The sequence below is a fragment of the Maylandia zebra genome, linkage group LG4, assembly GCF_041146795.1.
Source record: "Maylandia zebra isolate NMK-2024a linkage group LG4, Mzebra_GT3a, whole genome shotgun sequence".
NCBI classification, from domain to species: Eukaryota; Metazoa; Chordata; class Actinopteri; order Cichliformes; family Cichlidae; genus Maylandia; species Maylandia zebra.
Window position 1 is genome coordinate 23,875,463 of NC_135170.1, and position 24,657 is coordinate 23,900,119.

The 24,657-nt window shown below is 38.4% G+C and overlaps 2 protein-coding genes across 3 annotated transcripts; both read right to left on the minus strand.

Moving 5' to 3' along the window:
• Nucleotides 1-258: 258 nt before the first annotated feature.
• On the minus strand, nt 259-13,091 carry LOC101486906 (guanine nucleotide-binding protein G(o) subunit alpha). Its single transcript, XM_004559405.5, has 10 exons — nt 12,928-13,091; nt 11,566-11,701; nt 11,385-11,476; nt 11,202-11,294; nt 10,546-10,706; nt 6,510-6,638; nt 3,807-3,936; nt 3,649-3,720; nt 2,857-2,944; nt 259-642 (listed from the first exon to the last, which is right to left on the minus strand). Exons 1-10 carry the CDS (start codon nt 12,964-12,966, stop codon nt 452-454), a joined length of 1,131 nt encoding a protein of 376 aa, XP_004559462.3. The 5' UTR covers nt 12,967-13,091; the 3' UTR covers nt 259-451.
• A 673-nt stretch (nt 13,092-13,764) lies between these two features.
• On the minus strand, nt 13,765-24,285 carry LOC101487187 (ethanolamine-phosphate cytidylyltransferase). 2 transcript variants are annotated; one of them, XM_004559406.2, is made up of 13 exons: nt 23,963-24,285; nt 18,174-18,262; nt 17,597-17,758; nt 17,422-17,488; nt 17,254-17,338; nt 17,136-17,177; nt 16,040-16,172; nt 15,830-15,912; nt 15,674-15,751; nt 15,536-15,601; nt 15,382-15,447; nt 15,209-15,297; nt 13,765-15,006 (listed from the first exon to the last, which is right to left on the minus strand). In XM_004559406.2, the coding sequence occupies exons 1-13, from the start codon at nt 24,097-24,099 to the stop codon at nt 14,892-14,894; spliced, it is 1,212 nt and encodes a 403-aa protein (XP_004559463.1). In that variant the 5' UTR covers nt 24,100-24,285; the 3' UTR covers nt 13,765-14,891. The 2 variants fall into 2 exon arrangements, with proteins under 2 accessions (XP_004559463.1, XP_004559465.1); XM_004559408.2 differs by lacking the exons at nt 18,174-18,262; nt 23,963-24,285 and adding an exon at nt 18,305-18,403.
• Between the last annotated feature and the right edge of the window lie 372 nt (nt 24,286-24,657).

The window sequence follows — 24,657 nt, forward strand, 5'->3', positions numbered from 1 at the left end:
GTTTTCTTGAATAAAGTATTTCATCCTTGTTCAGTCTGCTGAGGTATTACAGTGTGATTTTTTTATTGCACCCAAAATTGCAAGCTGAAATGCCTTAGCTCAAGCACTGCAATGACAAGTTAGTGGTACTAAATGTCAACATTTAAAATGAAACATTTCCAAAGTTGCAGTTAACCTTCTGTTGTCAACGAAATGTTGCTGCATGTATATTTTTGGGTTTTTAACAGTAAAAGACAGGGTAAGAAGAAAAGAGCCAAATTATAAAATGATCAGACATGCTTAAAAAGCATATGTTTATTTAAAATGTTATAAAGTCAGAAAGGAAAAAGAACAATTAAATAGTGTTACTTCATCAGATTTTGAAGTTCTAAAAGACAAAAGCACACATGAGAATTTACAGAGAAATTACAGCAATGAATGACTTAAAACAATTTAAAGAGTCTCAGAAGACTTAAACAAGCTGAACAGCTTCTAGGTTCCCCCTCATAATCTGATCAACGACCACATGAAATGCCACCCGTACGCTTGTGGCGTCTATGGCAGTGGTGAAGTGGTGGTACACAGGCCTGTCAGGGTTGCTGTTACATGCTGAGAACATTGCAGTGATATGGTGGGCTGCAGCATCCACATCACCATCAGCACCTATGATAGCAGGAGAAAAAGAATTAACTGCGCAAAGGTTAATCAGTACATTTCAAACCAGGCATTTTTTTGTTTTTCTTCATAATCCCCAAACGGACTAAGAGCTTCCTTTAAATGACCTGAAATGTGGCCAAGACAGCATCACATAGTTGCTGCAAATTTGTCAGCTACACATCCAGGATGTTAGTCTCCTGTTCCACCTCATCCCAAAGGTGTTCTATTGGATTGAGACCTGGGCCCGTATCCCTAAAGATTCTGAGAATCCTCTCAGAGAGCTCCTAACTTAACCTAAAAATTCCTTGCCAGGAGTTTTAGCTTAGAAGTGATTCCAGAACATTTTCAGTGAACTCTGAGCAAGGAATGGATGGAAAATCCTATCTTAGTGAGGAGGTGTGGTTGACCCCGTTGCTAGGTATGAGTCATCATTTCAAAAGCCGTGATTGGTTGATCCTACAAGTTTGATGGAAATGAGCTTTTGGTGATAATGAGCAAAGGATGTACCCTCAAATCAATAAACATATTATATACTCTAATCTTATGCTGACTGTAATTGTAAATAATATTTCACATTCAAGAAAATATCTGGAAAATGAATAGTAAGCTGTAGGGGTTATAGCCATTAGAATCTAAAATATGTGAAAACTTAAACTCATTACACCCTGTTCAAATAATGATTCATGTCTTATTTGCTCATATAAATATCCTAGCTGGCATATTTTGTACTTTCACTCCTATATGGACCCCGTTGAAAACAAGATGGCCTATCTCAAGAGGCTGTCCTTAATGAAGTAGAAATCACAACGTTACAAGTCCAGTGTGGTCTTAACGAGGGTAACATGGCTCAGCTTTTAGCAATGTCTGTGATTGCAGACCCAAGTCATCACTGCTGCATTGTTGCATTTTCCCGGTTGCCAAATACCTCGGGGTTGTGATTACTTTCGTCTCCGGTGTAATAGCGTTGTGGCGTCGAGTTGGTGAAGTAATTGCATCTCTGAGGAGATCCACCACAAACATGATTCCTGCACGATCCAATCTGTAGCATCTCAATAATTCCATGTCATCCAGTGTTTGCAGGACATCTCTCCTGCCTCTTCTGTTGGCCATTTTGTGCAGCTGCTTAGGGGAACTCCTAAGCCACTAAAAGTCCTCTTCCCTGCTCTTAGCAGATCTCGCCTTAGGAGCCCTTTTAAGCGCTAGGAATCTTGAGGAATAGCTTTTATATTAACTGGGATTGTCGTGTCACTTTTAGGGGAAATTCTAAGAAAACGTCATGACGCTGAGAATTTTCTTAGAATTTGGCCGCTAGGAGCCACTTTTTGCACAAAGATTCTTTAGGGATACGGGCCCTGGTCTTTTGAATACAGTAAACTCAGTGTAATGTTCAAGAAACCAGTTTGACATATTATCCTACTGGAAGCTGCCATCAGAGGATTGATACACCGTGGACATTTAGTGACAATACCCAGGTAGGCTGTTGCACTTAAACAGTACATAATTATTACCAAGGGGCCAAAGTTGTCCAAGAAAATATTCCCCACACCATTATACCAGCCTGAACATTAAAAGGCTTTCATGTTTTTTAATGCCAAATGCTGACCCTACCATCTCAATTTTGCAGCAGAAATCGAGACGCAGATCAGGCATCGTTTCCAACCTTCAATTGTCCAATTTTAATGACCCCATGTGCAAGCATGTTGTGCATTCAGAGATGCTCCTCTGCACGTCTTTGCTAAATAACAGTTATTTGAAGTTCTTTTCCTTCCTAGCAGTTTGAAGCAGTTTGCTCAATCTCCTCTGACATTACCCAGAGAACCGATGCTTACTGGATAATTTGTCTTTTCAGATCATTTTGTGTGAAGCTTAAAAATTGTGTGTGAAAATCTCAGAAGATCAGCAGTTTCTGAAATACTCTGTCACTTCAAATCAACTTTCTTCTTGATTCTGATGCTCAATTTGAACTTCAGCATGAAATCTTAACCATGTACACATACTAAATGCAATAGAATGCTATCATGTGATTGGATGGTTAGATATTGGCATTAGCAAGCAGCTGAATATTAGCGGTTGAGAGTGTGGGTGTGTTGTGTTGCAAATTAATTCTCTTGGAATTGTAGTTCACAAAAAAAAAAAAAATCTCATAAAGGTTTAATTCCTTCATATGTCTTAAAAAGACATTTAGAAAAGAAAAGTGGGTGGAGGGTTTCTATAATGTACCTTTATAGCTAGAATGGTAAAGTCTCAAGTGTCTTCCAGATTTTAGGATCTTTTCCCGGAAAAGGTCCGTTTTGTTCATGAACAGAATCTGTAGGAGAGAAATAAGGAGTGTTAATAATACAATTATTCCTGCTGAAACCTCTTCACTGGGATTTTCAACAACATGACTCTCAGTCTCAAATATCTACAAAAGCAACTGTTCGTACACTCGAGGTCCATTTTAAAGAAAGAAAAATATCTGAACATTCAGCAGCATTAAAATCACTGGTATGCAAAAACCGGTATGCCAAGACATGCAAGTTCAGATCCATCCAAATCAGCTACAGTCAGTATGAAGTCATAATTCTAACCATCTAAATAGATTTTCTTCACATTTCTCGTGTAACACTATAATTGGTTGTTCAGTTTTAACACACAATCATGCAGAAATGATTCAAATTGAAAGAAAATTAAATCCTTCAGTTGTATTAAGTTCAGGTGCTGATGGCTGATTTTTGCTCATAAAAACAATTTGACATTCTCAGTATGAAAGAAAACTAAACGCAGCGTCTCTGAAACAGTCCTCGCAGCTTCTTTAACTAAATGAAATATCCTGCATCTCAGACTTTGTATGCCTAATATGTATACTAGAAATGAACAAAACAGTCCTTCAGTCATTCCCACAAAGTTTAAGACACGGCACAACTCTAATATCCAACTTTCAAATATAACATTTGAACCCTTTAATCAATTAATGGTAGGAAGAACATGATCCAATAAAGGGTTAAAGAAACTCAAACTGCAAAAACTTACCATGGTGGTTTGCTGGAAAACCGTGTGGATGCAGATTGATGAAAAAAGTTCAAGACTTTCTTGCAGCCAATTCTAATCAGGAAAGCGGCAATTTTAACTCCAACTGAGCAAAATCCACTGGCTGTAGAGATTTCTAATCACAGTTTGTGACAACATACCACAGAAGGATCCTCCAGTAGTGCCATATCATAGCTGTTGAGGGCCACAACAAACACCACAGCTTGAATACCTTCAAAGCAGCTTAGCCACTTCCTCCTCGCACTTTGCTGGCCTCTGACATCATACAGCCTGTCAACAAGAAAAAACTTTAAGCTTTATTTAGAAAAAAACAAAACAAGTTGGGAAATAGAGTAATCACTACCTTTTACATATTTTATAGCTCAAAATTAAATTGCTAAGGCCTTGGTGCTCTGAAATAAAGTCGCCTGAGAACATTTCATATTTAGAAATGATACAATTTATTTAGAAGGAATGCCATTATGCAAATAAGTTAATTAGGAGAAGCAGAGGCAACAATCTGTATAAGTAGTTTTACTTCATTTTTTTAAGTTAGGAAGTGTCTCACTACAAATCAAACCAGCAGCTGACTTGCCTCATTGTGCAGCTCTGGATAAGCACCCAATTCATACGGCAGCGTGCTCGACACTCAGAAATAACATTTCACCCGTTTAAATTATTGGAGCAATTTATCTCAACAAGACTCTGCACCAAGTGAAGTGAAGGGTCTTGGTGACACAGGTAATGAGTTCCCATTTTGGGGTGCTATGATTGCCGTCTTCATGTCAGAGACAATGAAGCATTTACCCCATTGGTCAAGAGTAAGCGTTAACAAGCTGGGTGACAATAAGTTTTAACAGTGGCATTTAACAGCAGTATTTATGTAGTGAGGACAGAAAAGCCATCATTTATAATGGAAAGAGGGCTCTTTATGGCTTTTCCCCATTAAGTACAAGAACAGGATCAGAACTAGATATAGACAACTTAAACACTGAGTTCAGCAAAAGAGATGGGACTGACTCAGTCTGCTTTAGCCATATTTGCAGGGCAACAAAATATTCATTATAAAACAAAAAAGCATTTAAGATCAATTTAAAGACAGAACACAAGACAAGAAAACTTAAATGAATTTAATGAAATAAATTTAAATGAAACCACTGAACAACAGTGATATCATATCACCTGCTACAAAAAGCAGTATGCTTCCTTAATTTGGTGAGATTTTTTCCTGCGTCCATTGCAACTGCATTTTGAGTAAAAAGCTAGAAGCAGCTAGTAGAACCAATGTCACCTCGTAGACTGGTTGAAAACACAAAAGCACTGTGCGATAAACAAGTTCAGAGAATTGAATCTAAACAATATTTCAGTTTTCATTGTGTGCATTCAGATATCAAATTTAAAGTTTACAAACTATAATTTAGTAACGTCATATTATTCATATTTTATCAAGAAAAACAGGAAAAAATCTGAAGGGTGACACTGCGGTCCTCGAAGCAGCTACAGTATATAAAATATTCATATTCAAGTCTTGGTATGATTCTGTTTGTGACCCACAGACCGAATAGAATCACAGTGAAGGGAAAGTAGGCAGGAGGCATCATGAATGCCTGGTTATTCTGAAAAACAAGAGTTATGGGAAAGAAAGTTGGGATTTCAATGAGTCATAGCTAACTTTCTCTATATTTCTGCTAATACTTTTGGAATATTGAGTGGAATATAGAGTAAAGTCCTCCATATTTCAAGACTGATTCATTGCCAGGAAGCCACCTGCCTTCACTCAGAATTGCTCATGAGGTTGGACAGAGTGCATCTCGATAACCTCAAACTGATATGCAGGAAATATTGATTCATTTCTTAACTTTTCAACAAATAACTTGAGAAACAGTCACAAGTAGATAATCTATCACTATTTAGCACAGTGTGCTAAAGTTACATTGGTTTTGTGTTAAAAATCTCTGAAACTATCAGCCTTCAGGCAGTTTCATAAAAACTATGACCCAGTAATTTCCACCACTTTAATTCTGGATGCGTTTGTTGCAGTTTATGGCGCTCTCGATGCCCATTTCCTTGACTCAGTCATTACTCGGCTGTCCAATAATGCATTTGTGCACAAGCGCACAATCTACAACAACAAATCACAGCTTTCTTTAAAGCACCACTGGTATATTTTATTCCTTTTTATGTGCAACTACAACATTCCTGACATAAGTCATCAGATTGGTCTTTAGTGGTTATGCATCAATATCTAGAGTCCTTTTATAACTACATAAAATGTTATCTTCTAAAGATGAAAGACCTCTAATCTATGTAACATAAAATATTTGTAGTGCATTGACTAATGCACACGGGCTGCTATTTAAATAACAGCCCGTGTTATTTAAATAGTCCATGAGTGTTGTTTCAGCTGCATGTGCGGTTTTGGTCTATATTTGTACACAGCAGCATATTGCAGTGTGTGAGAGCAGGGATTTGATTCATCAGGCTTAAGTATAATGGCCAATTTTTAATCCAGATTTCCTCATTTTGTTTGTGTTGGAAGAGTGTTAAGGGAATAAAAGAGTTCATTCAGTGATAACAAAGGTTTATGCAAACATGCAAAGAGTTCAACCGTCTCTTGAAAGTACAGTGAGGTAAAATAGTTTTAATATTCACTGAGCACAGGGGAGATTGAGTGGCAAACAGTAAATCTTAAATGTGATTCAGATTTTTTTCTCATATTTTTTCAGGCAATCAGTGGTCCACTCTAAAGCACGGTTTCAAAAAATAAAATATTAATTAAAAAAAATAAAAAATAAAAAAAGGAAAAGTATTACAGGTACAGTTATTTAATCTTTGCACTGTCGTATTTGGACTTTGTGTCTTACCGAAACATAGTTTTATCAACTTGAAACTGTGTCTCAATGATTCCACAGGTCCTCACTCTGACTCTCAGAACATCTGCATCTGTGGGAACGTAGTTTGGTGCGATGATTCGACTCATGTTCTCAAAGAAACTGGAGGAAGGGAAAAGAACAAAGGAGAAGGAACATGACTTCAGACTACAAGTCACTGTTTTTTGCCAAAATTTAGTTTGTATGAGATCACACCTACATTGTACATGTAGGTGTGACTGGACATGATACAACCACCAATTGCAGGTGAAAAATGCATATTCCCCAACTGCTTTGGCAATGGTTCTAGAGGCTGCTTGCTATCACTGGGTAAAACTGGTTGCAAAAAAGCCGCTGCACCAAAATCTTAGACTGACACAGCTGCCTATAGTTTTTCATTTTTGTCTGTAGACACTTAGCAACTACTTGCCAAGTGGTAGTAAAGGTGCAGCTTTTATTTTGAAGGCAAACCGTTTCCATTTCCTGTTTGTGTTGCACTACAGCTCAGAGTAGCTGGACAGTGTTTCTAGACAAGTCCATTACCTCCATTTAAAGTACAACAAAGTGTTAGCAACAAAAGCAATCACAAAAATATTTTCTCCAATCAGCTGGGGAATATAGTTTGTTTTTCCCAGCAACAGGTGGCTGCTGGTGGGTGGGCGGATATGCGATCAAGCTTTAGCAATCATTTTCCTAGTGACTGCTATAAAGTCTCCAGCAATCACTCACAGCTAATGGGAGTCATGCCTCATTTTTCATTTCCCCATGACCCATGGTTGCGGACCACTCTATATCTTGTGTAACTGGGCCCTTCTTCACTTCTTCAGCTTGTCATGTGACCAAAATGGGGGAAACTTAACGTCATGTGGTTAGTAGTCACATGTCAGTAAAACATCAATAGAAACTTCCCAGTTTAAGGAATTGGCAGCTAGTGTTTTTAGCCTTTTAAAATGCTGCTTTGTGTTTTTAGACAGGCCATGTTATTATGGCATATGGTAACTTGTGTTTTCTATCATTAATTATAGGTACAAACAATTTACTGTTCCATTTAAATTATTATTCCAACACAGCAACTATTTCAACTATTATCAAACTGATTTAGACAAGTGAAGAAAAGTCAGTTCATGATTATTTTAAATTTCATGCTGAGATACTCGCATATCCAAAGTCAGCATAAGTAACAAAAAGAAAACTTTGGAGCACAGATGAAGTTTGAGAACAAGCCCAACTAGAATGCAGATGGAGGTGAGTCTCTGTAAACAAGGCATGGATATTTATGGATGCAGCTCTCTCACATGCGTCATACTGTAGAAGCGCACACCGCTCCCCAGCAGTTATTTTTTGGGGTCAACATATGTTAAAGTAAAAGTGTTCACAAAGTCATCTTCCAAAGTAAGACACCCTAGGAACTAACAGAAAAACATCAGGAATTCTGAAGACTCTACTTTCTGCACTTTGACGCTTCTGACACACAAACAAAATAAACATGCCAACACTTATATACACAAGGAGCTAAAAATAAGGGTTTTAGACATTTTGATTTTAATTCATGCATGTTCCTAAAGGTCCTGCTCTAACAGTTTGAAGCTCTTCCGGAAATCTTGTGAAAGTCTAATGGACAAACAGACTTTATCCAAATTCTGAATGATGGAAAGAAATTGCTGCAATTTTTAAAAGCACATTTCTCCATTCTGAGGTCCTCATCAGTTCACTTGATTTGTTAGACTGTTTTTCTTACCATTTAATAATGCACCAGACAGGCCTGGACAACAGGCAGGCTATTTTATCACCCTGCTCTTACTATGGACCCATGCTGCTCACAATTTGCAAAGAACGCAGTTTTTAGTTACGTCATGTTAAAATAACCATTTGTTCCAAAAACCTGGTGACTCTTCAGAATTAATGCTGCTTTCACAGAGGTCCAAGTTATGCTCGCTCACCATACATGCTAGTTGTTAAACCAATCACAAAGTCCCCACTTATTCACATTTAAAAGGGTTATATATCATTTAAATAGCAGTTTTACAGACTTGCAAATCATTGCATTCTTTACATTTTCTAGGCAACATTTTTTTTAAGACAAAACTGTAGTTTAGTGGCAAGATGATCAAATAATATTGCTTAAAAGTGATCTACTTGCTTTAAAGTAATTAAAGGGGAACACCATGAATGATATAATATTACAGAAAAGTCAATCACACAAGCTTAAAAAATGTTTTGCTCTGAATATGCATTATTTATAATTCTGTGCATACAAAAAAGCAAAATTTTACCTCCTTAACAGCAACAAATTCAAGCTGATATAAAGTAGTGCTGATTAGAATCTGTTTCTAAAAAGCAGTTACATCAATAGTTACTTTGTAGTAACAGCAAATTTCAATTTAGCAACATGAACAGTTCAGCCGACGCCAAAGCTGATATCAGAAGTCATTTTACACATTTAGGTCCGGGGGGGGGGGGGGGGGGGGGGGGGGGGGGAGTCAAGTGTATCACAATAGTCCAATCCAACATTTCCGGAGGGAGAAATCAATGCAGGGTCCAGCAGTGTGAAAACATAGACAAAGAGGCAGTCGGGTTTCACGTTATCCTCCAGCTCTCAAGTCCGAGTTCTGATAATGAAGCCGTCACAAATCTCTGAGACTGGCCACATGAAAGAAACTTTATCTCAACAGATCTACTTGTCTTTCCCTTTGAGATAACAGCTTCTATTCAGTCCATTTGTTCTACATTCAAAGATAAAAATTACTAAAGAAATTTCCATTTAAAAGACCATGCAACCAACACTGACCACAGTACACAGTCTTATGGTCTTTAAATAAGAGTAACCTGCAATTTAAGCCAATAAGTCACAAAATTCAAGAGACATCCTAATGAATGACCAACTTACACTCCACTATTAATTCAGGCTGAAGGAGAGGTCATTAAAGGCATCTTGATCTATGCTCAACTATCAAGGTAAGGAAATCTCAGAAAGTTAAATCAATTTATCTGAACGTAGCGGTTTTTATAAGAGAAATAAACGAACTGAAGTAGTCACAGTACATGTCTAGATTAACTTTGAGCCATAATTGAAAGAGACATGTTTTAATACTAGTAGTCAATAATAATGCAAAAACGTATGTCATGAACCTTCAAATCAAACATGAATTACAATTTGATTTGTTTATTGGGTCACAGTGATGCATTAAGAACGATTTCAACAATGACTGCAAAACAAACTGCCTTTACATAATAATCAGAATTTAGCAAGCTGCCCGGGGAATATCAGATATTTACTAAATAAAATATCACACATGTGAGAGGGGGTCTCATAACTGCACTTAGAGGGAAAAACAATAAGGCCATTTATTAAAACATATTCCACACTCACATTAACAATTCCCACTTCACCTGATGACACAACACACAAATCATCTATGCTGAGTAGTCATGTAGGATTCATGACATTTTACAGGCTGCAGTGTAGCTGCCACAGCTCGCTTTTTGTTTTTAACTGAGCATCTACATTTGCACAACCTGAGGACAACAATAGGGAAAAGACACGCTCTGACCACTTCAATAATAATAATAATAATAATAATATAAATAAATAAATAAATTGTTTTGAAAACATACTAGCTGTAATCTAATATCTAAAAACACACACAGTTTATCAAATCCAGAAAAGTTATGTCACCACTGAATCATACGCCAAGATAGTGAAACTGCAACTTCATACACATCTTTGGATTCTCAAACAAGAAAACTCAGACATTAATTGTGTTTGTTTTATCTGCGCCACTCTAATTTTCATCTCCCTGGATCTCTGCAAACAGTTTTTTAAATGTGGTCCAATTAAGCCTATTACACAAATGTCACAGAAATCATTTCCTGAGCACAAGTTATTCTCAGCGCTCTCTTTACCGTAGCTCTGTATTGGCAAGATGTGACGCTATGCTTCTTACTGGGCAATTTCCCATGACATTTGCCACCATCAATCATAATTGGTCGTGTTGTGCAACATAAAGTCACTTAATGTCAATCTACTTACTAGAGAGCAGAGTCGTTCAGCTCAAACTCGTATCCTCGGGCTGCAGCTGCTCGGACTCCTTGGTCGGACCAAAGTGCACAGAAAGCATGAGCCATAAAAGGAAGGAGCTCCTGATCGTCCCCTAAACACTGGCTGCAGGACAGGATGGAGCGAGCATGATCCTGATAGGGACAATATTGTTAAAAGGAAAAAAAGAAAAAAAAGAAAAAAAAAAAGAAGACACTAGATTTATTTTGGCATTAGAGTAAATACGATCTTTTGCCTCCAATCTGTAACGCCTGGACTCCAGAGTCTTCTACCTTGTTCTTGTTTGATTTAATACTAAATAGGCTTATCTGGCATTTATACGTGAACAGTGGCAGGATATTTTATATGACGATATCTTGGAACACCTATGTATACATGGCCTTAAAATCCATTCTTGCCATCTTGATTGTGCTCACAGGCTCATCTAATTGCATCATGAACTCAGACTGTTTTATGTGCTTTGATACTATACATTAAGTAATTTGCATCATTTCATTCTTTGTTAAAGATTGGGTTATAATGATGAGTCCTCTGTACTGATGCTGTGTTGTGTATGGATAGAGACTGTCATCTAGTGCAGGGAAGAGGAGTTGCAATTAAAATGGACTACAAAGACCTCTTAATCTCACCTTATTCTGCTTGTTAGCAAGGTTTATCCTCAGTGTCCCCATGCCTTGCAGAACAGTCTTCATAGAGGTCAGAAGATTGTCCAGTACTGCAGGCTGAGTGAAACATGTCAAAGACATTTTGTCATTTATCTGCCACCTACAAAGTTGTTTTGGCCTTTAGGCAGGACAGATAACTCGTTTTACCTTGAAACTTATAAGCTCTTGTTTGGAGAATCCATGATTATGGATTATCTTTATCTGTTTGACAATTGTACTCTTTCCAGTCTCTGGAGCACCTGACACATACAAATCGAAGGATTAATTTAATTTTAATTTGCCAAAACGTAACTAAAAATATATAACTGATACATATATGAATAAATACCGAGCATAAGGATTTTGACCACATTATTCTCCATGCTGGCATGTTTGTGAAGGTCCCGTTCTATTTTAGAGCTTTGGACTTTTGCCTTTTTATGCTCCTCTGCAACATCCTTGTGAAGGCACATTCCCAGGCACAGCTAATGAGAGAGAGAAAACAATATGCAAATTATAATGTATAAGATACACCTTTCACTTTAACACTTACATACCGTTCATACTTCATGTTTTCATTTATTCAATTTTAGATAAGAAAACATACTGCCCAACTTTTCAACAGTCACTTTTCTTTTTATTTCTTTCATTTTCTTTCCTCAAATACACTATTCAAACCTTTGTGAAATAAGAAAACGGGTATTATTTTATTTCACATTATGCAAACTAATATAGTGAATAATAAACTAAAAAAAATCAATAATAATAATAATAATAAATTAATCACATATTTATTTCAGAATACTTTATCAATCCCTCGGGAAATTATGTGGGTTACAGTTGCTCCAAGACAGTAACAGACTAAACTAATTAAGTAACAAGTTAAAGAATTTACAAATTTAAGAAATAGCACTAATATATACAAATTGCTCAATTATAAATATCAAGAATATTAGCAAAGAATATTACAGAGGTGGAATATATATGATTATATATATTTATTCTAAATAAATGTGATAAATACTTTGGACCACAGAAATATTGTTTAATAATATTTTATGTTTCATAAAGATAATTTTGTAATGTTTGTTTTATATTTATGTCAACAGGGTTGTCACAGACAGATGGGCAGGCTTTGTTTGGTGACACGTTTTTAACAGTTTTAAGAAACATTTCAAATATTCAAAACAAAAGTTTCTATACCTTAATCGTTATATTTTACATGCATTTTAGTTATCAAGTTAGAACAATTTTTTTTGGAAGGGGGGGGGCGTTCTCAAAAATTAGCTCGTATTTTTAAATGAAAAACAAATTAAAATTTTGAGAACTTTTTCAACAACCACGTTTACATGTCTGAGGACGTGTGTCATTTATACAACAAACATAGGTTTTAGTGTTTAGTGCATGGGTTATTGTAAATCCAAAAATAGGAGAGGAAATACCCTGCAATTAAAGAATGACTCGTTTTTCCCCTCTAATTTTGTGTGTGTGTGTGTGTGTGTGTGTGTGTGTGTGTGTGTGTGTGTGTGTGGGGGGGGGGGGGGGGGGGGGGGGGGGGGTCACTTTAGGATAAGTAATCGCAGTTCAGCTAACAGAAGAGGAGCAGAAGAAAGTACTTTCACTGCCGCCAAATGTCTAAATGGGTCAAGCCAATGACTGTATATTCTAATTTTAAGAGATCCTGAGTTGTTTAAATGAAACGATGACTCACCTGCAGTGAGGCTGGCAGCACATTTAGACATGAAAACATCTCTGCGTTGTTGCTGGTCACTCTGGGATGGTGATAAACCGAAGTTATTTTTCGTTGGGGTGATAAAAACAAACGGAATGGCTAATTGGCTTTAATTAGGGCCACGTGCGTGCCTCTGTCTTTCAGAATGCGCGCCGCGTTCATGCTAGCTTTTTCTTAGAGGGTCACGAGCTACACCCAACTAAATAAGCTATAGGTACTGACCTGTATGCGTTGTATTCCTTTAAGGCTGAGGTGAGCTGTTCATTTCCCCAAGAGGCCACTTGAGAAATCAGTGTTTGGCTTATAAGATTATACAAAGATGAAATTAAGCACATTTGACTTATTGTCGTGAACCTCCGCAGCAGTCCCAGTTTCTCATGTGGACCTTTGAAAAAATGAATTGTCCACTCCTGCTTTAAAACATCGTAATTAGTAATGATCGAAATTAGAACATGTTCTTATTTCAGCTTCATGCCTCCAGTTTAAATGTGTTTTTATCAAACTTTCTTCCACAACATGTTTTTTGAAAGCTTACAGCACATTGCTGTGCGCTAATCAGCTGCTATTAATAATCTCAAATTAACGGTTTGACATTTAGCGAACTCTGTGTGACTCAGATGTGGCAAAATTAAGATCAGATTATCTCCTTCTGTCTCTCTAATCAAAGGTCACTTCTGTGTCCAAAACATAACTCTACCCTTTTTATAATGTGACTAATGTGCGGCTTCATCATCCGCCTCTTAAACTAAGGAATCAAATTAGAGGTGAAGACAAATCACACCGTGTGCATGAAAGACAAAAAAGACAGCAAACAGCTTTTCAGAATAAATTCTTATTATCAGCAATAATATACTGCAGCCTAATCGGTTTCTGCAGCATATGTAACATAAAGATTATAGCCTATACTTAATACATTCCAAACACACATACAGACATATCATTATGTTTCTGAAACGATGCAAAAACATCTATACAGTAATTAATGGAGAGGAGGCGAGTAAAATATACATCTACAAAAAATATATAATTTAATCCTGTTTGATATAGAGACAGACGTTAAATTGAGACTGCACGATCAACTCAACAACTCTGAGCATCTGCCATAGTCTTCTAGTTATACTGTGAAAGCTAAAGGTTTAAACAGTATATTAGAATAAATGTGTAGCGTGTTGGTTAAAAAAAAAAGAGCTACTGCACACAAAAGTCCAGGTGTTCAGTTCAGATCTCAATTATGTGCATTTTTTAAGTTTCGAAAAAGAAACGGAACAAAAAACTAAATTGAAAATGTTTCTATAAATTCCGGAGTAGTCAGTGTTGTCTGAAACAGAATCTGGTATGTACAGAAAAGAGAAGCAATGAGATTTATCTCCTGATTCTCTAGTGTTTTTCAGCGTCCTCCATGAGCCTGCGGTCACTTTATAATACACACAGACACACACAGTGTAATCGATTAGTTGTGAGGCTAGCCCACTGCTGGGCTAAACAGCAGCATCTGTCCCGCTGAAATGACAAATCAAATCACATCGCAAGACAGTGCAAGATCTCACACTGCATATGCCCAAGAAATAAGATAAAATGCCTTTTTTTAAATAGGAAAAAAGTATTTTGAGAATTAAAAATGACATAAAATAGACATTTGAATATATAGTGACATCTTCCTCCAAACTTTGAATATATCTTATCATTTGCATGTGCGATTGTTGACTGACACAAACATATAATTGCATATGCAGAACATGTTAACAAACCCTCGTAACACACTATATTAATACCTGATGATCCCACAGCAGGTTACGCCACCCTCGTCAAAGAAGGGGCTGCTGTTAAGACTACTGATATTAGCCAGGATCACGTGTGGAGGGTGTCATAGCACTTACAAAAGGGTTGATTATAATGTACATGAGTTTATATTAGTTGAATATGTCACTGTTAGCTGGAGGTGCCTACAGCACAGCCTGTGCTCTTTCTTTAGTCTTTTCCTCCTCTAGTCTCTTCATGGCTTCGATCACTGCAATCTCTTTGGCCTCTTTCTTCTGGTTCCTCGCCTCAAACAGCAACCTGAGTCAAGGGAAAGTTTAAGTAATATATAGTAAGCCTAGTTTCAAACAAATATACACTCATTGGCCACTTTATTAGGTATACCTGTTCGACTGCTCGTTAATCGAACTAATGTAACTGTAAATGTTAACTAACTCCAGGTTAAAAGGTACCATGATTGCATCAAGATGTACGATAAATTTACTACATCTGATTGTTTTACCTGTTTTTGATTATCCTTTGCACGATGGCGTCCGTAGTGAGGCTGTTCCCGCTGTCAACAGTGCGCAGGATCCCTTTTCTTCTGGGCTCCTGAGTATTAAGGAAAAACTGTAAGTAAACACTTATGTATGTGTTTTCATAAAAAAAATCGCAGCATATTTGTGGGAGTCTTACAGCATAAGGGTCAGATCCATCTTTGTCGGGATATATTTCTGTCTTTCCGTGGCAAACGAGATCCACCTGTGGAAATTAAGTCACGTGTTTCACTGTATTATTTCTTCCTGTTACCTATGCAGTGATAAAAGTTAATTATAGCATGTGCACGTACCTTAAAATGATCCAGCAAATCTTTTGTGACAGCAAACGGTGCACCGATCACCACTTCTGACACATACTGTAGAAACAAAAAAAAAGAAAAAAAGAATATAATTCATAGATTTATAATCAATGAATTACTCGAACTTACTCGACAAGCCAGGACGCTGAGAGTCCTCTCGTGGACATTCATGATGGGGTAGTTTTTCCCTTTGTAGCGATTCACCTCCTGAATGATATGAACGCAAGCATTGAGAAATCTCAAAAGGAGGCAGTAAATGTCTCACAAAGATATAGAAATACTGACCTGATCAAAGTGTAGCCCCACTATAATGTAAGGCTTTTCTGCAAGCTTATGCACGGCTTCCAGAAAGTCCACATGGCCAATGTCTGGTAGGAGACTAGTCAGGAATGCATTCCAAATACTATTGCGTAGCAACTGTTTTATGATTTAAAGGGAAAAAAAGGTTGGTGTATAATCAATTCTAGCAATTATTGTGAGGTTAACAAAGGATACGGAAGAGATCAAAGGCTCCTGCCACATAGATTATAGTTTCTCCAGGTTGAGGCTCCTGGCCTGAGGCAAACTGGATGATTTTCTGAGATGTCTGAAGGAATTGAGACACCCCTGTCCAGGGACTATGGCCCTTCTGGTCAATCAAGAAAGAAGAAAAAGAAGTGTAATGTGACAAGTAGGAATACAACAGATTTACTTCAGTATAGCTGGTAGTATTAACAGGGACTAGAAAGTATTTCTCTGATGCTACCTTTTCTTCAGTGGTTCCATTACAACTCCAGAATTGAAATTTTCAGACAGACACTGCGTCTACTTTTACAATTAGGCTTAAAACTTGTTCTTTTAATAACGTTTACAGGTAGATGTTGCTATAGGCTGAGCCTGCTGTGACGCCCTGAGCATTTCCTCAGAACAGATCACATTCTGTTAAAAGGGGCTTCTTCATTCTCGCCATTACCTTGCTGACAGGACAAGTCAGATTTGTGGAATTTTTTTTCCTATAAGACACTAGGGTCCTTTACCTTACAGCATAAAGTATCTTGAGGCAACTGCTATATAAATAAAATTGAATTGAACTAAACTGAGTATTGCCCCTACATATGAGACCAGAATTAAACTTGTGCTGCATCACTGCCACCCAGTGGTGTAAGTGGTCAATGTCACCTTTGGTCAATAGCAGGCCTACAAATCCAGAATGCATTTATTCATTCCTCGCCAAATTCACAGCATTACTCTTCCACTCTTAAATGTGGAGAGACCCTCTATTTCTTTGAAGCTGTTTAGAGCCACAGCATGCTGGCTCTGAGTTACTTTCCCCATCCAAAGAACAGAAGTGGTATTCAGTATTGACTGGAAAGGCCTTCCACTTGATTACAAAGTGGGTCCTAAATCAAAGACCTTTATTTAATTATCTCTGACATCTGGTCCAAACACCAAAGTTTGCTACTTAAATAACAAAACAGTTAAGTAAGAGGAAGTCAAAGAGCCAGCAATCTTTGGTCAAACACACCCAGCTGAAAGGCTTGACTTTGAGCTGAAGTTTTGATATGAACTGGCTCATAAGGAAACCATCAAATGAAGTAGAAAATTTACTTACTTTTCCAAAGTTATCTGTGTGCTCCTGATAGTCTGAAGTGTCCTAAAACAGCAGATAGGAGAAGTTTAGCTTTGTATTCTGATCTGAGCTCATACAGAGAGAATCTGGTGATACTCACAATGTTGCTGTGGTGGGCTTTGGTCATCAGCAGCATCCTGCCAACTAAGTCTGTTGTTGAAACTCCCTGGGTTCGCTTGCACTCCCTGTAACATCACGGCACAGTATGTAACTTTAAAAAAAAGAAACATCCCACCCTGGCTATGCTTATTTGGAAAGGAAAACTCACCTGTACCGTCCTGACTTCTTCACCTCTTCATATGTATCTTTTCCATCCACAGTTAATGTTATATCGTCTGAAAGAACAGCATACATGAGTTCTTCTCTAAACTTTAGAGAAATACAGCTGCCTACGACTCCAGCTACGTGTCTAAATAAGGACGTAGGGTGATGATATTCCATACCTCCGTGCACACAGAAGTCACAGTTGTACTTGTCGAGGGTCTCGAGGGTGGTGACATAAGGAGCTCCTTCCACGACCTCGTCCACCCATTTTATGGCCCGCACCATCTTATATCTTTCTTCCTGAGTGAAGACTGGGGGACCCTTGTGCTTTGAAATCTCACCTTGCAAACAAAAAATAAGTAGAGTGATTGAGACACTCGTAACAGATGCATTTCTTCTTAAGTTGAAAGAAAGGTTGCTGCTATCTGTGCCGGCCCTGACCGTCAAGGCATTCTGTGTTATCACAATGTCAGAGTGCCCCAGTGCACTCTGTGCACCACAGGAGGGTGGGGCACAGCTAAGGCGCCCTGCTACTGTCACAACAACTCTTTCCAAGTGCAGTGGATGCAGCTGGTGCCTGACTGGTAATGACAGGACTGAGGAAGATATACAAGCCCTGCAGGTGCTATGGTAAGGAGAAATAGCAGAATGCATAGTATAAGCTAGACTATGCATAACAAATGCAGACAGAGGATTTCTGTTACACATGTACATGTGTAAGGGACACATATATGTGTACATTATTTTGAGCCTTACTGTCTGTGTGTACTCCAACAATGAGGTAATCTCCCATGGCCTTGGCCTGCCGCAGCTGGTTGGAGTGGCCGTAATGTACCATGTCATAGCTGTAAAGGAAAAACACATGAAGGAAGAGTATGATTACTCACAAAAGCTCCCTTGTAGTCAGGTACAGTGTATAGAGCAGGGGTGGGCAACTCCAGGCCTCGAGGGCCGGTGTCCCTGCAGGTTTTAGATGTGTCCTTGAACCAACACAGCTGATTTAAATGGCTAAATTAGCTCATCAACATGTCCTGAAGTTCTCCAGAGACCTGGTAACGAACTAATCATGTGATTCAGGTGTGTTGACCCAAGGTGAGATCTAAAACCCGCAGGACACCGGCCCTCGAGGCCTGGAATTGCCCACCCCTGGTCTAGAGGGATGAAGTAAAGCATCAAGCTTGAATTAGAGCAAGAAGATCTGGCAGCTGTTCGTTGCATAACTCCTCTTCAAAATACCATATTTCTTTTATTATTCCTCGTCATAACAAGTAAGCCAAGAACTTTTTGGTGAACCAGATAAAAGCTGGGTGATATGTTTTAATTTTGAAAAACAACAATGTTGACAATCTTTTGAATCTTTTTTTGGCTCTTTTGAAAACTTGGATGTCAGATCGTCTTTATGCCCTCCGGATTAAAGTGAAATTAAGCGCATTAATAAAAGGAGTTTTAATTCATGGATTATAACATTTGAAAAAATACTAGTATGTATTTATACATTTACAAGGTTCTTTTAATATAAATCAGTTGGTATCAACCACAAACATATTTAATCAAAGTCTCAAAAATTACAAACAAAATGTCAGTGGGTGTGTGGTTTCGCTTCCTCTTCTCTCCTCCCCTTGCAGGATGCCATCTGTACATAATTAGATTAACACATATTGGACACTAAGATTGTAACACAGTAATCTAGCATAGTGATCGAGAACAGATGGGCATTAGGCCTCCATTGCTATCACTACTGCCAACAGTTGACATCCTGTTTTTCTTTCTGATCTACTCTGAATGCGATATGTTGGCGCTGATATAAACAACGGAGTAAGCATGTACTCTGATGAAGGAAACTGCAGGTAACACAGAAAATGAACTGAGGTGGATTAAGATTAAAGTACGTTAAATGAGCCGCTCCTCATTTTTTTTATGTTTAGCTTCTACTGAGCCAAAGGGGTCTTAAGCAATAGTTAGCAATAATTAGTTTGGCAACTTTTAAATGTTTCTGCATGACGGTAATCCCCCCCAAAAACTCCACAATAAAAGACTATCAGTTATAGATTGACATTCCCATTACCAGATTGCAACATTATTGAAGCAGTGTGGGATCATCTTGATGGACAAAAGAAAATAACATTATTGTATTTTATATAAACTTTTTACACTATTGTATTACACATTTGCATTCTCATGAGGAAATCCCAGAACAGCACTATGAATAGCATCCTAAAAAAATCAATAAGAAAACAGCTCCACCAGGGCAGAAACAGATCCCGTGTTGTTCTGTGATGTCAGTCTACATAGCTAGGCTACGAATAGCGTGCACTGCACTGAGCATTGACAAGAAATTTTAAAAATTAACCAGAATTTTGATCGTGATCACTGCTCACTAAAACCAAACAAACTAAAAAAAACTCATCAGGAATTAATTTTGTGTTTGTGTCATGTGCTACCAATCTGCGGAAACAGGATCAACGTGTGCAGGCGCTGAAGGAACAGAACTGGCCGTGAGAAAGTGACACGGGAGCATTTGGAGGTGAATGATATGAGATGAAAACTGAGACCCGGACAGTGACAGGAATAATGCTTTTACAGGTGCTAAACTATCTTATAACATGCGACCATATTCCTCTTGTATTTTTTAGGAGTGGATCATCAAGCGTATCACTGGAGGATGATGAAATATTAATTAGTGTACTCTGTTAGGAGACACCCAAACTGCACCTAAGCTTCTCAGTATGAATAACAAACATCTCTGTACAAAAGTGTAGAAAATAGTGGATCTGTAAAGATCATCATCTTCCTTTGGTTTAAATGGACTCTAATGCCACAGTGTATGAGAGGAGATATGTTACATACACTCACTCGTATGGACACGAATGTTAATTTTGAGCTGTTAATAATTTCTTTGAACAGTTCTTTTTTCCAGGGTAGAAAAATACAGCATAGATTTTTGATGACTTCAGAGTTGTGTCAACACAGGGTCAAAAGTATAAATACAGTCAAATAACTTATTAGTGGTACTGAAGGTTCTATAATGTCTTTTAACTTGACAAGTCAAGACCTATTAACTTCTCGTTAGTGAACATGTTTCACTAGAACAGGCAGTTTCTTTTGAAAAAATTCAAATTCAACTAAATTTGCAGCTGCTCATATAGGCATGTTTCTATGTGAGCAGCTGCAGTGATGATGACTAATCTACTTCTCCAAATGTCTTCTGGAGAAACGGTTAATTATCAGACAAGACATTGAACTATTTGGCCACAATGACAGGGTAAGTTTGGACGAGTAAAGATGAGTACCACCGTACCAAATTTCATGCATGGAGGTGGTAGCATCGTGCTCAGGGGGTGTTTTGCAGCCAGTGGTACTGGTACATTGCACAAATTGAATAAAATAATGAAAAAAACTCCCTCCAAATTCTTTAACTTTATCTCAACTCAGCAGCTAGATGGTTGAAACTTGGACAAATTAGTGTTCCAGCGGGATAATGATTCTAAACACATCAAAACTTGTTTTAGAATAAAGTAGGCTATCACTGAGCTTCTGAAATGGCCTTACCAATGCCCAGACTTCAACTCTATTGAACATTTGTGGACTAGACTTAAAAGGCAGATCTGTGCCAAGAAACCAATCAATTTAAATGAACTCTACAAATTCTGTCAAGGAAAGTACTCAAATGTCCAACCACAATTATAGAAGAAACTTGTTGATGGCTACCAGAAGCATGTGGTTAACGTGTGACTTGCTGAGGGACATTTAGCCAAATATTAGTGGGGCTTTATGTATATATTTGACCTGCATGTGTGCATACATGCATAGAAAGTATGAAATAAATGTCATCTGGCGCCCAAAATATAAATAATTAAAGATGTATAGTGTACAATCATTACATGCTGGAAAAAGAAAAGTTCAAAGAAATCATTAAATCCACAAAATTAACAAAATTGACATCCATGCCCATGATGAGTGTATGTAAACGTCTGATTACAATTTATGAGGCTGACTGATTAAAAATTCAGTGGTTATCTCTCAGGACCAACAGTTTCAGATAATCCTGGGATGAATGAACACACCAGTACTTTACAAAGGCTTTGAATAACCACTTTACAGTCTTGCTTGTACCTCAGCAGATAGTGGAAATAGACTTTACACTCTTCCTTGATGATGCCTGTTTGACAATTGATCTTTAGCCCCGGTCACCTTCTTTCACAGTGACAAATAAGAACAGAGAAACAAAAGGAAGAAGAAGACGGTGCAGGGTCAGAAATATCTCAGCAGTTGAACTGAATGTGCACTTTCCTTGGACTTTTTCCTCACAAGTTGCTGACACAGCAGGATATCAGTAGGAACATGGCGATGTACTGTACAGTTAGCCTTCGGGGAACAATGTGCTCAGTGAGAGGCACGGCCGCACAAGCTGTGGACGGCCTGAGCAGGTGTGGGCTGGAGGGGTTAAGGGGGTTAATGACAAGAGCTCTGTTGGCATTGGCTCTCTGTGCATGCTCACCCCACCGGTTAATATTCCGGCATCCCAAATATTCTGCAACATACCATCAAACAGCTACACAAAAATGGCAGGATTTCTACAAGAGAAAGCCACCATAATCCTTGCCTTCATACACAGAAACTCAAACCATCTATTTTGCCGCCGCAGCATGACACCATCAAAGTTCGGTCTTTCTACCAGTGGAGACATTTGACAGCAAGCTCAGTTAATTGTGCTATTTGTGTATTGAAAAATGCCCATTACAACTACAAACAAACACCTTCATCATATGGCTTTTTTTTTCATTATATTTTCACACATTTGCGGAGGTGACAACAGCTAACATGAGAAATTTCTTGTGAAATATTTTCACTTCATCAGCTAATGTTTGCAGCTCTTTTTAAACATTTTATCACATTTTCTAAGAAATCGGACTTCAATGCTCCCTGTTTATTCTTAAGCTACGGACCTTGGTGCGAACAGCCACGTTTTTTTCACACGGAGGTCAATGGAATGGAAAAGGCTGGGCTGTTGTCGAGTTTTTCAAATTCCACGAGAACCACAAACAAAATTCCATCTGCATCCATTGTTTCTGGGATGGACATGGATAAGTCTATAACCCCTCTAATACACCCATAGTTATATAGGAGTATGGATTAATGCCAAATGTGTCTTTTACTAAAGAAACCTTCAGCAATCAATATGCAACTTTTATGTTCTGTTGAGCTGGCGATGGCAAACAGATATTCCCAGCACATGCTCTGAAGGGGAGTTAGCTTCACTGTGAGCTCACCGAAAAGTGCCAAGGTGACATGTCTGAAATACTAAAAGGCTGACCAACAACCATGAGTGCTTCTAAAATAACATTTTCATACTTCAGATTCACACTGAACACCTCTGTGCTCGTTGCACGACTGGTTACGACAATTAACTGTGACTATCAGAACTCAGCTGCTCTTACTGGAGGGCTAAGTGATTTACTTGGATATTTTAACACCACCAGCTTAATTAAATTATTTAAAACCAGAGTTACTGTTTTACTTCTCAGTCTGACTGTTGTTTGTGTACTGTATACTGTATATATCATATTTAAAAGTGTGACATTAGAGCTAAAGAAGCAGAGCAAGCAAAAATCGAACTTTGTCCTGTCATGTACATGTTTGCTGTTCTGCAAGACAAGAGCTACAATTCATATCTGTGATCATATGAATCGATTACCTGTATTACATCAAAGAATGCACAAATAATGATATCACAAATCAGATATGATTTTTTGTTATTCCATTACTTCACACAGAAGCAGACACCCCGTTTTACAGATGTCATTAAGGAGGCGTTACAGTTATTCCGAGTCAAGATAAGGATAAGTGTCCTGGGATGTTTCTCTTTTAATTGCCTCTTACCCAAACTAAGGCACATGTGATTGTAATAAGCGTAATTCTTCAGGTTTCTCAGAGAAACTCTTCACTTGCCTCTTTTTGCCATTTAATACTTTACACACACAATTCCTTTTTCTACTCCATAGAAAAAAAAATCTTTAAAATGAAAGTAAGATCAATACCAACTGGTCGCTGCTACGAGACCAGTAAATACACCTAGTAATGATAGGAAGTCGCAGTAAACTGTAAGTAGATAAAATAGTAATCAATTAACTACTTTGGTTTGTCCTCTTGGCTTCTCACATGACCTCTTCAAAATCCACCATAAAGTGAACTACTCTACAGACTCTGGTCACGGTTAAATGGTTATGAGCAAAGGCAGCTGCAAAGATCACATCTGTGCTGATGTTCTAATAATGTCCTTACTGAGAAGAGCACTAAAACTGGGCATGATGACGTGATTGACCGATAGCAGGATATACACTTTAAGCAGCATCCCCACTCAAGAAGTTGTGTGCATGCTGATACCAGTGAAGAATGAAGCAGCAGCGCTGTGAGCGTCCTGTAACCTGCAGCAGGCCTGTCCAGCAGCAGGTATAATGCTGCCACATCCAATGAAACGTGCTCGATGCAAACAGTGAGCATAACCATAATGCCGTGGTATCTTCATCACGCATTTAAGAACTCACCAGCCATCGCACCACACCCGGATTCTTCGCCTTCTCTTCTCCGGACTGCAAGCTGTAGCGCCCGGGGTCGTGCCTGCGTCTTTCCCGGCTGCTGTGTTCACTTGGTGATGGTTGTGGTGATGCCCGTTCTTGATCATTGTGGATGTGCTGACTGTGCTGAATTTGCAGCCCGGAGCGGGAGACGGACTCTCGTCAAATGAGGCGGTTACCGGACCGTGTCGGTTCGTGCGTGTCCCGTTTCAGCAGGACAGCCGGTGTCTGTATCAGCAGCGGCGAGGCAGCAGCAGTAGTGCGTTGCGCCAATGCCTCCTCTACCGGCGACGCAGAGACGCACGACGACCTTTGCGTCAAGCTGATCAAAAACGCGGATGAACCAGAGAGGAAAGGAACACCATTAATAAAACCCGGTGTGTCACATCGCTGCGCGTTGGTTTTATTTTGAAAAGTCTGGCTCACAGCTCCACGTTTATTGAGGCTCACTTGACAGAGGTCTCATCGTACGATGGTGCCGCGTCCGACACATTGTTACATAATAGCGGCGTTTTCCACCGTCAGGTGACGAGATCTGGATTCCAATATAAAATAGCAGCCTCTGCGTCTTTGATGAGCGGAGAGGTCATGATAAGCTTTGCTCTATATCTCCAGTACACTTTGTTTTGCTCACAATTATCTCTGCATAAATAACAATAATAATA

Excerpts from the sequence above, each read along its gene's own strand:
- LOC101486906 (XM_004559405.5), bottom strand. The coding sequence starts at position 12,966 with ATGTTTTCATGTCTAAATGTGCTGCCAGCCTCACTGCAG. Across the intron at positions 10,707-11,201 it reads TTGCTAACAAGCAGAATAAG|GATCATGCTCGCTCCATCCT; the intron begins GTGAGATTAAGA and ends TGTCCCTATCAG. Across the intron at positions 3,721-3,806 it reads TACTGGAGGATCCTTCTGTG|AATTGGCTGCAAGAAAGTCT; the intron begins GTATGTTGTCAC and ends TTTCCTGATTAG.
- LOC101487187 (XM_004559406.2), bottom strand. The coding sequence starts at position 24,099 with ATGATCAAGAACGGGCATCACCACAACCATCACCAAGTGAACACAGCA. Across the intron at positions 17,759-18,173 it reads TGTTGGAGTACACACAGACA|GTGAGATTTCAAAGCACAAG; the intron begins GTAAGGCTCAAA and ends TTTGTTTGCAAG. Across the intron at positions 15,007-15,208 it reads CAAAGGATAATCAAAAACAG|GTTGCTGTTTGAGGCGAGGA; the intron begins GTAAAACAATCA and ends CCCTTGACTCAG.